We start from the raw sequence: 14,484 nt of genomic DNA, 5'->3' as shown, positions 1-14,484 counted from the left end.
AGGTTTAACTCTAATGTGTGTCACCATAACAGTGATCAGTGTTTCCATTAGTTGTGCTCTTATTCTGTAACTCTTATTCTGTCTTTTGTAGCTGCTGTGACGGTGTGTTTGTTAAACACATTTGTGGCCTCAAAGAAAACTAAAGAGACTTGAGGTCAGGTGATGGTGGTTATCTGTTGGTGATTTTATAATCTTCATGAAACAGGCTGATTTACTTTTTATCTAACAATTATTTCATTAATATATTCACATCACAGACCATGTGTTTTTGCAGCATGAGATCCAGCAATATTACAACAATAAGTCAGAAGATTTTAACAAGCATGGGAAAAAGTCAATCTATGATTACACACACAGACATCAACAATCAGCACATGAATCTCAACAATGGTGACAATGAAATGTACCTTGCTGCAATGCATGCTGGGTACTAGCATAGTACACAACTCCCAGCATGCATTGCAACATGAATAAATTATGCAGCTGAATTTTCCTGTTATTTTGTTTAAATCTTAATATTTGCTTATATTTTTTGTTGTTGTTTTTGTTGTGACTTAGTAGCTTTTCAATGAAGTTCTGAATTGATCAGTTTATCTAAATATTTTTGATTGTCACCATTTTTGAGATTCATGTGCTGATTGTTTATATCTGTGTGTGTGCGCGTGTCATAGGTTAAGTTTTTTGAGCTCATGTTTGTTTAAAGATTTTAACTGATTGTTATAATACTGCAGTATCTCATGCTGCAGAAACACATGGTTTGTGATGTGAGTATATTAACGAAACAATTTTTAGATTAAAAAGAGCATAAATGAACCTGCATACTTTATGATGATTAGAAAATCATCAACAGATAATAGCTGTCACTTGATGTCATGTCACTCTAGTTTTCTTTGAAGCTGCAAATGTGTTTAACAAACACACTGTCAGAATGGCCAAAAAAAGACAAAATATACAATAAGAGTTAAGAGCCCAACTAGTGAAAACACTAATCACTGTTATGGTGAAACACATTAGAGTTAAACCTCTGTTAATTCTCAATAAAAACTTTTGTAGATATCTAACAGAAATAAAGTCAGTCTGGTTAGTAATAAGTGAAGCTGGTAAAGCTATTTGTGGAGTTGTTAAATCCTCCTCTGCTGAGATCTTGAGAGATTTAATGTCTTCTTTTATCTTCAGTTGATTTCTGGACTAAAACAGAGAACATGAACAGGTTAATGGCGGACTTTGTGGTCATGATGAGGGGATTAGGGAGTTACCAAACAGCCTCCATAACCGTGACAGGGCAGGCGGTGAGTTCATGGATGGTCTCCGTGGCCGTCACAAGACAGGCAATGAGTTCATAGACTGCCTCCATAGCCATGACAGGACACGATGAGAGTTCATGGATGGGTACTACTGACACCTGCAAAGGTTCTGCAGTGGTTTCTGCCATCTCTGGAGGTTCCACAGCAGTAACGGTCTCCTTGACAGCAACACAACAGGCTGAGAGAACACTGCTGGGTGCAACAGACAGGATGTGATGAGATTCTGGATGATCTGTTGAGACGTGATAAAGTTCTGGAATATTGGTAGCGATTAGACTGGACTCATAAAGATCAACTGTGGCTTGACTTTGTGGTGCTGAGCTGGTGGCCATCTTGTACAGTGGCGCTGGGATGGCGGCCATCTTGGTGGCCATCTTTTCTGGAGACACAGGTGTAGCGTCGGCCATCATGTCTGGAGGCACAGGCGTAGAGTTGACCATCGTGTTTTGGGAAACGGGTTTGGTCGATGTATCCCATAGATTACGATGGTGTAGGTATTTGGGGAAGCACCAAAAGTCCAGGATTTCAAGCCCCTTCATTTCCCACTGAGGCAGAGGGTCATCAAGGCAGTAATTAAAAATTTCCTTCAATGCTGCATCATTATAATCCAGCCCTACTGCTATGCTCCAAAACACTTGAGCCAGGTCACCCACCTCAGGAGTCTCCTCCTCCACTCCTACATGGCGGCTGGGGAAAGGATTCAAAATCCCACACCGCTGGATCTAGGTGTGATGGAGTCCTTCTGTCACGGAACACACACAAACAGTTAGATCCAATAGCAGTGTTTATTAGGGTAATCCAAAATCATATATCCAGCCAGGAAAATGCCAAAATCCAGGTGAGCAGTCCAAAACAAGAAACATGAACATTGACAAGGAAACACAAAATAACTGGGTGACATGAGACAAGGACTCCATAACAATGACAGAAACAAACTGGGTATACAAAGATAGGTGCTAACAATGCGAGTGGGGACAGCTGTGTGCAATGAATGGTGATTAGTCCAGATAAAGGCTAGTTTGCAATGCAGTCCCAGAAGTGGGGTGACGATATGGGGAAGCGAGACCTCTAGTGGACACCCAAAATGGCTGCTGTGCTTTGCGTGCTTGAAAGCATAACAAATAAAGTTTAACAAACAGTAGTTCAGCTTTACCTATGACAAACAGGACCCTCCAGAGGGGAGGAAGGAGTAATTCTAGATATGGCATAATAGTGGTGGAATTTTACACAGTTCTTTTGGGCATGTTCGACAGCAGCCATATCACCCTGGAGCCCAAGACCGGTTGCCCACTGAAGCTAAGCAGGGCTGAGCCTGGTCAGTATCTGGATGGGAGACCTCCTGAGAAAACTAGGTTGCTGCTGGAAGAGGTGCTAGTGAGGCCAGCGGGGGTGCTCACCCTGTGGTCTGTGTGGGTCCTAGCGCCCCAGTGTAGTAATGGGGACACTATACTGTCAACAAGCACCGTCCTTCGGATGAGACGTTAAACCGAGGTCCTGACTCTCTGTGGTCATTAAAAATCCCAGGATGTCTTTCAAAAAAGAGTAGAGGTGTGACCTTGGCATCCTGGCCAGATTCACCCATTGGCCTCTGACCATCATAGCCTCCTAACAATCCCCATATCTGCTGATTGGCTTCATCACTCTGTCTCCTCTCCACCAGTAAGCTGGTGCACAGCAAAATCCCCAGTGCTAATTTAACACTCTGAGTGTGGACACATATAAACACTGAAGCAGTGTTAAAAGTAACACTGAAGCAGAGTTGAAGTTAATGAGATAATTAAGAAGTTAATTGAGTTATGATTGAGCATTATTGAAGACACCTGATGTTAACAAGCAGAATCACCAACCGAGAAAATCACAATTTGTGTGTCACCATTATAGTGGTCAGTGTTTGCTTTAGTTGGGATCTTGGCTTGTAACTTTTTAATTTTCAAATTTGTGTGTCAAGCCAAGAACAAAAATCATCTGGTGATTATGATTATGTTTTAATGTAATTGTTGCTTGACCTTAATCACTGAACTCATTTACAGTCTCTTCTCTTCTTATTGGTCATTATTGATTATAACAGCTTTAATTCCACAATGAAAGAGTCTGCATTTTCTATACATTTTGCAGGCATTTCTTGTGATTCTGATTTTTTTTTTATTAAAGATTCTTTATTGTAGGCACACACAGATAACAAGAATCAGCGTATGAATCTCAACAATGGTGACAAACAGCATATTCAGATAAACAAATCTACTCTGAAGATTTAGAAACTACATACTAAAAATTCACATAAAAACAGCAAAAATAAAATATAGTTAGAATAAAAAGTTAAAAAGACAGCTCATAATTTATTCATGCCACAATGCATGATGGGAGCCATGGCTGAGTTTTTAATGGCTACAACATGCTTTTTTGATGCTCACACTGATCTTTGATGTCTGTGTGTCTAAACTAAAGAACTCTTTCTTTATGTCGAACTAACTTTTGGAAACTTCTCATATTATAGCAAAAATGCTGGATCACTTTTTTTATCCACCTAATTTAAGTACACCGTAAAGAAACCTGAACTCAGGCATTCAGGTCACTCCATGACAATTAGTTCAAACCACAATCAATACCACATGATTGGCTTATCTCTGGTCTGTCTGCATGTTATAACTCAGTTACCACATCGACACAAAATCTAAAGCAAATTACTGAAGGTTCAAGATCCCAACTAAAGCAAACACTGACCACTATAATGGTGACACACAAATTGTGATTTTCTCGTTTGGTGATTCTGCTTGTTAACATCAGGTGTCTTCAATAATGCTCAATCATAACTCAGTTAACTTCATAATTATCTCATTAACTTCAACTCTGCTTCAGTTTTACTTTTAACACTGCTTCAGTGTTTATATGAGTCCACAGAGTGTTAAATTAACACTGGGGATTTTGCTGTGTGTGTGGTGGGCGTTCTGGCGCACTATGGCTGCCGTCGCATCATCCAGGTGGATGCTGCACACTGGTGGTGGATGAGGAGATAGCCCCTGACCATGTAAGCGCTTTGAGTGTCTAGAAAAGCGCTATATAAATGTAAGGAATTATTAATTATAATTATGTTATTAACCCTAATATTTGTAATCTATGTCCTTTCTGTGGTAAAAAGAGACAATCTTTCAGTTTTATGGAGTGTACAAGATTGTGCTATTTATTTGATTTTCTTACATTGTTGTTTGGTAAATTAGATACAATTTTTACTGTTCAGAGTTTTATTCTTGGATATCGAAATGCTGCAAAAAAACAAGATAAAATGTCATTATGGGAGAAGCAAAAATGCTTGAGGAATAAAATTGGAATGGTCAGAAGGATGTGAAGTACCTATTTGTAAAAATCAGATAAAAGCAAGAGTGTGGGATGATTTTAAATTTTATAAGATGATTAAAGACTTGATGATGGTTCAGTGGTGTTACAATGATGCAATTTGCTCTGTTGTTGATGAACTTTTATATTTTTCTTGTTTGTTACAATGATTGATCCCATTGTCAATTTTGTTTGAGTCATTATTGTATTAGAATTGTTTTGAAAGTGTAGAAGTTGTGAAATAAATGTTTGTTTAAATTCTCTCTCTCCCTACCATTAAGCAACTTTTACATTGTTTTACTTACTTGTTTTTTGACATATCTGACTGAGCTACAAACTTTCCAGTGATTAATTGAATATTCACTCGAAAAAGCAAACGCATCTCTGCCACTGTGCGCTCAATCCACTCAGCTTGCTTTATCAGCTTGAGCACGTCAGCTATACAGGCATTAATACTGAATGTTTAACATTATATTCATTGCATATATATTCTACGTTGACAACCTTAATCTCTAATAACTCCATTCTGCTCTCTGTTGTTCTGTTGTCTGTGTTTCTATGTCTAAATATAGCACTTAACACATGCTGTGTGGTATCTGCGTTTGATAACAGGGCATTTTAATGGGTACGAGTACAGGAGCTCAGTATCTGGCCCCTATTGGCGCTTCCCTAATATTTATATTTACAATTATATTTGTTTTTGTCTCTGCGTTGTTGTTTTCTCTGTGTACTAGAAGCTTATGTTGCTAAAACAAATTCCTTGTATGCACAATCATACTTGGCAATACAATAAAGCTCTTTCTGATTCTGATTCATATTCAAAAAGAGTCTCTTTAAACCAATCCACATTTCAAGCAAATCCCGTAATGTAAGGTTGTGTTGTACAGTGAATACAGCAATAGACATCACACACATCAGATACGTACAGTATCTACAGACTTTAATTGATTTGGTACATTTAATTTCATATTTCCATTTAATTTCTTTCAAGGTTAACCTCATCTAATTTGTTTTATCAATCATCACAAAGTAAAGCCCCTAAACATGAATCTTATGGCATCAACATTTCCACTCTCAGAAAGTCCCAGATGACAGCAGAATCTGTCTAAAAAGTAAAGCATGTTACCGAACTCTCAGTCTGAGTCCGAAAGACCAGAGAATCCTCCTCTTCACTGAAGACTAGAGACTACATCTATTTTTACATTTTAAAAGACAGATCAAACCTCCTCCTCGGACTGAAAGAGAAGCAAACAGCAGATGAATGGTGGTTCAGGAGCTGCTCTACGATGTTTTGTTGTTACAAATATCTTCTGAGAGGGAAAACTTCCGAGGCTTGAGCTTGAGTTTAATGGGCTCTTTGGAAGAAAGGAAACCGCTGATGCCAAGCTCCAGAGGAACCTGTGAAGAGAAAGAGAAGGTGAGCATGAGTTAATAACTGCAGTCATCCTGTGAGACAGTGTGGAGGATCCGTCTGCTCACCTGAGTCTCGTCACACACTGAGACGTCGAACCTCTGCAGGATCTCCACGATGGCCAGCTTCATGGTCACCTGAGCAAACCTCATCCCGATGCAGTTCCTGGGCCCCAGACCGAAGGGCATGTACATGTAGGGGTCGATCGACTCCTTGTTGTCTTTAGTGAACCTGGGAATGAAGCAGAAGCATTGACACAAGCACTGAGATGCTAGGTTTCAGTGTGAACTCTGTGTTTATCTGGCTCTAGTTCTCTACAGAGCTGTGTTTTGTGGTTCCTGACCTCTCGGGTTTGAAGCTCTCCGGGTCGCTCCAATAATCTGGGTCTCTGTGGAGGACGTATGTGGGGATCATCACCACCATGTCTTTAGGGATAAGGAGGCCGTTGATGTCCACCGTTTTCTTACAGACCCGCTCAAGTCGACCACCAACGGGGAAGAGCCGCTGAGACTCATTCAGAGCCGCATCCAGATACTCCATGTTCATGACACCTTCATAATCCACCAGAGCCTTCAACACAGTTCAGAGCTTAACCTCTCAAACTCTTCTCATGTACAAATTCACTCAGTTCTCCGAGCTCTACCTTATTAGGGAAGGTCTGGTCGATCTCCTTCTGCAGTTTCTTCATGGCCTCTGGGTTGGTTGCCAGATTGTAGAAGAAGAAGGACAGAGTGCTGCTGCTGGTCTCGTACCCGGCGAAGATGAAGATCATGGACTGTGAGAGGATCTCGTGGTCACTCAGACCTGCACAGGACACTGTGTGAGGAATGTTTCTTCAAATACAGCACAAGATCATTCTGAGATGCTTTACCTTTCTCTGGGTGTTCCTCGCTGCTTCCATGCTCAGTTTTCCCTTCTGTCTGAGAGTCGACCATCAGCTGCAGGAAGTCCACTCGCTTCTGCAGGAAGTGAGAAACATGCTCTGGTGACAGCTTCATTTAAAGGCTCACATCTGTCTGTTCGCGTGAAGTGTTTGTCGTACCTTCTTGTGGTCCTTGGCCACTCTTTCGGACTTGATCTTCTTTAAGGCAGCGTAGAAGTAATCTGTCACAGATGTCGGGAAGAAGGCATAATCCATTTTGTCCAGGACAGGGATGATGAAAGGAAATAAAGCTGGGGAAGACATTGAAAAAGGTCACAACATTTCCTACACTAAACACTGTTGAACTGACAGAACTAGTTGAGCTGTTTACCTGTGAACAGGAACAGAGGGTTCAGAAAGTCAAACTTCAGCATTTTCTTGATGTTGGTCACAAATGGGTCTTTAGGGTTGTTGAGGGAGTCGATGTCGACGCTGAACGCTGTGCTGGTCACCACATCCATACTGTACGCCCCGAAGAACCTGAACACATTCAGACCACAGAGAGATATTGCCATCTGATAAACTTATAACCTATATTCTCTATAAATAGTGAATGGCATCTAAACACCTTTGGTCTGTAATTACAGTGATATTATTGCAACTCTATTCTTATCTATTAAGATAACAACAGGCCATATGTGATGTTATGTAAGAATCTTGAATGTGCGTCTCACTCTTTAACATCTACAGCTTCTCCTCGCGTTGCTGTTTTCCCCAGATTATCAACCAGAGTGTGAGAGTGAGTCTTCATGATACCGAACATCTAGAGGGAGGATCGCCAGTATATCATCATTATCATCATCATTATCTCAAACCATCTCCATCACACACAGGTGACTGACAGTTTTTCTGTGCCATTATTATGTATGTGTGAGTGACTCCAGACTCACGCACCTCCTTTAACCTCCCGCTGGTGAAGGAGGGCGAGAGGACGCTGCGGATCCTCCTCCAGTCGTCATCTTCAACGATGGACACGGCGTCATACAGCGGCCCGTTCAGACGTAAATTCTGCCGGTTCAGAGAACAAACCCAGATGAAACACAAAGACATACTGTTCCAGCGGCCCTAAAACATCCCAGTCATGCAGATTTATTATTATTAGAAAGAATCTAATTTTCTGCTCAAATCCCTCTTTAATTTTTAGAGCCCCAAAGTGGACACGGTGATTGAAAACAATTGCTTGCAAAACTTTTGCATTTTCTAGCTTTGTAATCAAATATAACCTTTCCTTTTTGACCATCATCAAGGTCCATCACTCTACGTTCAATGCAGATCAAATCAGTATTTGACGAGGCTGATTTAATTTCAGATGAAGATGATTTTACCCTTCTGTTGGTGAAGAGAGAGTAGCATTCTTTAACCAGGATGGTTTTGATGATGGATAGGTCCATGATGCACAGAACAGGCTGCCTCGCATCGTAAATACTGCCAGAACCACAAGCAATATTAACATCAAATTGAGAACAATCATTCAGTTCATTATAATCATCACTTCACCAGAGTTTGAACAGTTGATTGACATTTAGTATCTTGTAATGACCATCATTGTGTTCTCTGAGTCTTCATTACAGATCCTATGAAGCTTGTCAATGATGTCATAAAGACTGTTAAACCTTCAGTCATATTTGACATTAAGTGTATTAACTGTCGTCATCTGAATCAGTTCTGTTTCATTTTTTGTCAGATATTCTGAAGAGATTCTTTGAGACTGATCTGTGAGGCTTCATAGTCTCACACTCACCCCCAGACTCGTCCGTACTTCTTGAAACACTCCATATCAAAGTTGTAAAACCCCTGAAAATAGCAGATGTGTTCACATTTAGAGACGAATCTAAAGAGTCATCAAAGAAACACTGTGAGAGGACTATGAAAAGAAGTGAAGCTGAAGTAACAACATCCAGATTCACATCACATTCCTTCAATAACGCGAGCAGATCTGAACTGAAGATCATCAACATCCAAATGTGTCTAAAGCTCAGTTTAACACAATATCACACCTTTCTATATTCCAGCATGGTTCCGAAAAATGGCAGAGGTTTTGGCCCCGGGATCCCCAGCTTCTTGAAGTAACCATGAGGCCAGGATCCATATCTGGAAATGACATCAGAACCAAATGAATATTTTAGACAGATATTAATTCATTCACAACAGTAGATTTTTGCTACTGATTGCTTTGAGTTTTTAAACTGTTAGACCTTTGACAGAAGACGACTGTAATTCTTCAAACTCATTACTTACTGACTCATTCTTATTAAGATTCCAGACCTAGAACTAGTTCTTCAGTTGAAGAGAGCATCACTTACATGAACAGAAGTGTCACAAACAGTATGAGCAGAGCCCATGTTTCAGCAGAGAAGAACAGACCGTAGCTCATGGTTCCTGCTCCGGGACGCTCAGACTAAACACTGGCAGCGAGCAGCAGCAGCAGCTTTATTCTGCTCTCAGATTACATATTAACTAGTGGAGAAGAGCCTCACAAACCCTCCCACAGCGTCACGCTCACCTCTGAACACACTCACTTCTGTTCATCAAACCACAGCAGCACCATCATGGTTACATAAACCACCAGGACTAGTCTAACAGCTACCAAACACAGCTCAAACATGATTTATTCTGTTACATAACCACATAGATTGGTCAAATTTGATGTAATTTCGTAAATCTGGATCTGGATTCAGATGTTCGGGACTGCGTTCACAGATGCATTGCTGTGAGTAAATATTTATTTCATCTCTTTAACCTGAATTAGGAGTGTGGTATATTTAGCATGAGTCTTTTTAAACCAAATAAGTCTGTGTTTTAGTGTGTGGCTCCTCTTTCTTGGGTAATGTTCATGTTTTCAGCTTCTGTCAATCAGTCACTGACAGCGATGAGGTTTTGACACGCACATGACATCATGGTGTTGTGCACTTACTCTATAGAGTCAGCTTGATAAGATTAGCATGTGTACATGAATTAATTTCATAACTCATTTGCTTTGGCCGTATGTTAACATAGCATATTCAGGGGTTCACAGTTCTCCATCAATCATAGAAACCAGCAATGTGATCCAGTGGCTCCTGCACAGCAAAATCCCCAGTGTTAATTTAACAATCCCCAGAGTTAATTTAACACTCTGAGTGTGGACTCATATAAACACTGAAGCAGTGTTAAAAGTAACACTGAAGCAGAGTTGAAGTTAATGAGATAATTAAGAAGTTAATTGAGTTATGATTGACCATTATTGAAGACACCTGATGTTAACAAGCAGAATCACAAACGAGAAAATCACAATTTGTGTATCACCATTATAGTGGTCAGTGTTTGCTTTAGTTGGGATCTTGGCTTGTAACTTTTTATTTTTAAAGTTTGTATGTCAAACCAAGAGCAAAAATCATCGCGTGTTCATGATTAGGTTTTAATGTAATCGTTGTTTGACATGAATCACTGAACTCATTCACAGTGTTTTCTCAAAGTAAAACTTCCATTATTGATTGTCATAGCTTTGATTCCACAATGAAAAAATCTGTATTTTCTATACATTTTGTAGGTATCTCTTGCAAGTGATCCTGATTTTTTTTTAGTAAAGAATTCTAATTTTAGGCACACACAGATAAAAATAATCAACGTATGAATCTCAACAATGGTGACAAACAACATATTCAGATCAACAGACCAACTCTGAACATCACAAAACTAGATACAAAAAAATGAACATAGAAACAGCAAAAATAAAATATAGTTAGAATAAAAAGTTAAAAAGACAGTTCAGCTCATAATTTATTCATGCCGCAATGCATGATGGGAGCCATGGATGAGTTTTTATTGGCTACAACATGCTTTTTTGATGGTCACCGTTGTTGTGATGCTCACGCTGATTTCTGATGTCTGTGTGTCCAAACAAAAGCTTACTTTTTTTTACGTCGAACTAACTATTAAAAACATGTCATACTATGTCAGAAATGCTGGGTTGCTTAGTTTTCTTTTTCACTTAATATATGTATGCAGTAAAGAAACTTAAACTCAGGCATTCAGGTAACTCTATAACAAATAGCTCAAACCACAATCAATGGCACACATGATTGCCTTTGCTGTGGTCTGTCTGTATGATATAATTCAGCCACCACAGACACACAATATCTAAAGTTAATAACTAAAGGGTCAAGATCCCAACTAAAGCAAACATTGACCACTATAATGGTGACACACAAATTGTGATTTTCTCAGTTGGTGATTCTGCTTGTTAACATCAGGTGTCTTCAATAATGGTCAATCATAACTCAATTAACTTCTTAATTATCTCATTAACTTCAACTCTGCTTCAGTGTTACTTTTAACACTGCTTCAGTGTTTATATGAGTCCACACTCAAGAGTGTTAAATTAACACTGGGGATTTTGCTGTGTGGGACTGTTTTAGATGCTCTGTTTTTCTCTCTAAACTGTATTTGATTGTGCAAACAGAAACCAGAGTCCACTGACACCGGCCCTCATTGAGGAAATTATTTTCCCGCTCCGTGCAGAAGAATGGAGGAGGAGTGAAGGGCTTGTGTTTTACAGCTCTCAGGTTGCGTGTTTATGAGTATGCAGTTGTTCCCGGGGCAGGTCTGGGCCATACCTGTCAAGTATCCCGTTTTGGCCGGGAAAGTCACGTATTTTACCGTTCTTTCCCGCCGTCCTCCCGTATTAGTATTTTCCCGTAAATCTCCCGTATTTTTATTTATTTATTTTTTTTACTTGCGTTATTAATAAAATAATAATAATAAAAACATTCCCAATCTGAGCTCTGTCACTAGTCTCGCGATAACTCCCACCTGTAGTAGCCTAGAGACGGATAATGGATGCTACGATAGAGAGTGAAGGCACACCTGCCAAAAAACCAAAACCCATGTGTAAATACCGTGATAAATGGGACAGCGATTTTACTTTTTTAAAGAATGCAAAGTCTGCAACAAATTGGTACAACAACTCACTAAAAGAGTAAAAGAAAAGTTGTGAAATGAAAAGAAAAACTGTAAAAGAAAAGCAATATGAAATGAAAAGAATGTGTGGAATTAAAATAAAATGTAAATGTAAAAACAAGCAATGTTAAATTAACAGAAAATATGCAAATAAGCCTTTAAATAAATGCTCTTCATATATACCCTTTTGTGTTTTCATTTGGGCTATAACACCTGTCTTAAAATGTAAGGGATACTGGAGCTTTGTTGGGGTGGTGGGACTGCTCACAATGGGCGCTGGAAAATTTCCCTTATTTTCAAATCCAAAATTGACAGGTATGGTCTGGGCATGTTCTCCTGGGAATGTGGGAAACAACCTGTTAGACGATACAGGTGACCTATATGTCATTCATGCAACAACTGTAATCTGACCTTAATAATGACTGTTTCCAAACAGGTTTCCCAGACAATCCTCCGATCTGCCACACATGAAAAGTCACCTACATTGCTATGCTAATTATGGGGTACTTAAAAGTATTAAGGATTAGTGAATATACAAACATTAAAACATACTATTATTATCATTTTTTTCTTTTTTTTTTACTGTTTTGCTGATAATTAGTTAATGAATGTCCACCTTATTTTTCAACACAGAAGTAAGTTTTTTTTTTCTGTGAATGCATGTACTAAAAAATGTGCTACAAAACAGTGTTATGATGACAATTCCAGCATAAAACCAGCTGAGACCTTAGCAGACGAGAAGTGCGGTGGTGGAGAAAGCAGCAGCTAAGGCAACTGACGACCAGACCAGTGACGGGAAGCTGATGCCGTAGCAGACGATAAGTCCAACTGTGGAAGATGCAGCTGATACTTTAAACAGATAACCACCCAAAGATAGAAGCAACTTTGGCTGTAGCCGATGACAGTCGGTTGGTTCAACAAACTGAAGCTGTAGCTACTAAGGCTGCAGCAGATGATAAACTGATAGTTTCTGCCATCTTGGATCATACCAAAACATGCATAACAGCTTTTCAAAACCATAAAAAAATGTATTTTTGAAATTATAATACATGAAATGCAATAAATATAATTATAATATATAATCAAATACCATTAAATATGAAATGCCTGAATAATATGTGTTTTTTATATTAATTTAAGTTTAAGAGAAGTCGTGGCCTAATGATTAGAGAGTCGGACTCCCAATCGAAAGGTTGTGAGTTCGAGTCCCGGGCCGGCAGGAATTTTGGGTGGGGGGAGTGCATGAACAGTTCTCCCTCCACCTTCAATACCACGACTGAGGTGCCCTCGAGCAAGGCATCGAACCCCCAACTGCTCCCCGGGCGCCGCAGCATAAATGATGAACACTGCTGTGTGTGTGTGTGTGTGTGTGTGTGTGTGTGCACGTCGGATGGGTTAAATTCAGAGCACAAATTCTGAGTATGGGTCACCATATATATAGGCCATAGGCCAGAAAGAGATTATTAACTACTTCTCATCCTTTTATTTGCTTGTTAAAATGTCTACAAATTGCTGAAACTGATCCAAGATCAAGTAAACCACAGACTTTGGTTCACTGGTTCGATCTGACTCACAGGTTTAGAGAGATCATCGACCCCCAGCAATGAGCCATCGACATATCCAAACATTTTTATTCTGTTTTCTTTTATTTTTTAGATTGAACTCCGAAAATTACAAAATTCAAAAGCAAGTTCTTCATAATAATAATAATAAAAAAATAATAAATAAAAAAATGGGCATCTCAGGCATATGTTAAATTAAGCAGAGATTTACAGTCTTTTAAAGACTTTATAGATTCTCAACAGTTAATCCGTTTAGTTTGACGAATATAACATTTTAATAATAAAAGAGAACCAAGCAATAATAAATATGTTCCCTTTAGAAAAGACGTGTTTATTTGAATGAAGTAAAACAAATGATAAATGTAAGACTAGGGTGCAGTTAATTTTAACACTTTGTGACATTTCAGACCAAAACTAAGATGAACAGAGACATTCAAAAAATAAAAGCATAATAATTTCTTTTTTACAATTACAGAAAGAACAGTTGTAATCTATATCCAGATGAAAACACTCTTTTCTTTAGCAGGATATGTTCTGGGAGTAGTTTTAAAGGACACTTCTTTTCGTTTTATTTGTAACAACTCCCCAAAATATTCCCTCTCAAATAAAGGAAACATACAGTATTAACCCAAACAAGTTCAGATGATGAAGAAGAGATATTACCAAACAGATCTAACTATATCTTATCTAGATCTATCTGCTTGCTGCAGTTATCATGAAGTAAATCAAACTGATCTAAAACTAAATGTTTTCAAACTTTACTTCCTGCTGTGTTACACAAGAGCCGTGATTTATGAACAGAGACTGTCTTTTTACAGAGATAGAGTTCATGACAACAGAATAATCTTTAGCAGAAATATGACATTTCAATGTGACACAGTTTATTAATACTCAAAAGCTGTCCGGCAGAATTCAATAATTGATCAATTACTAATATATCAGATTCAGACCAATGTCTTACAGACTGAGTGTTCTCTGAGTGATAGACAGATAGATAGTGATGTTATTCCAGATGAA

The 14,484-nt window shown here is 38.9% G+C and overlaps 1 protein-coding gene and 1 long non-coding RNA gene across 2 annotated transcripts; one reads left to right on the top strand and one right to left on the bottom strand.

Moving 5' to 3' along the window:
* Positions 1 to 5,553: 5,553 nt before the first annotated feature.
* LOC127949468 (cytochrome P450 3A30-like) lies at positions 5,554 to 9,459 on the bottom strand. Its single transcript, XM_052546804.1, has 13 exons — positions 9,271 to 9,459; positions 8,965 to 9,058; positions 8,709 to 8,761; positions 8,293 to 8,392; positions 7,862 to 7,975; positions 7,642 to 7,730; positions 7,299 to 7,447; positions 7,088 to 7,218; positions 6,917 to 7,004; positions 6,689 to 6,849; positions 6,389 to 6,615; positions 6,114 to 6,276; positions 5,554 to 6,032 (listed from the first exon to the last, which is right to left on the bottom strand). Exons 1-13 carry the CDS (start codon positions 9,339 to 9,341, stop codon positions 5,916 to 5,918), a joined length of 1,557 nt encoding a protein of 518 aa, XP_052402764.1. The 5' UTR covers positions 9,342 to 9,459; the 3' UTR covers positions 5,554 to 5,915.
* Positions 9,460 to 9,499: 40 nt separating this feature from the next.
* On the top strand, positions 9,500 to 13,020 carry LOC127949578 (uncharacterized). Its single transcript, XR_008152370.1, has 2 exons — positions 9,500 to 9,677; positions 11,409 to 13,020. It is a non-coding gene; the product is annotated as an uncharacterized LOC127949578 (long non-coding RNA).
* Positions 13,021 to 14,484: the final 1,464 nt, after the last annotated feature.

Source organism: Carassius gibelio, chromosome B1 (assembly GCF_023724105.1).
Source record: "Carassius gibelio isolate Cgi1373 ecotype wild population from Czech Republic chromosome B1, carGib1.2-hapl.c, whole genome shotgun sequence".
Lineage (NCBI taxonomy): Eukaryota > Metazoa > Chordata > Actinopteri > Cypriniformes > Cyprinidae > Carassius > Carassius gibelio.
Note: the sequence above shows the minus strand (reverse complement) of the source record. Positions and strands in the feature narration are given on the sequence as shown.

What these genes read in the sequence shown, in the direction of transcription:
- LOC127949468 (XM_052546804.1), bottom strand. Translation starts at nt 9,341, where the DNA reads ATGAGCTACGGTCTGTTCTTCTCTGCTGAAACATGGGCTCTGCTCATA. An exon ending in CTCTCTTCACCAACAGAAGG is followed by an intron (nt 7,976 to 8,292) that starts GTAAAATCATCT and finishes CTGAACCGGCAG; the next exon opens with AATTTACGTCTGAACGGGCC. An exon ending in CGAGGAACACCCAGAGAAAG is followed by an intron (nt 6,850 to 6,916) that starts GTAAAGCATCTC and finishes TGTCCTGTGCAG; the next exon opens with GTCTGAGTGACCACGAGATC.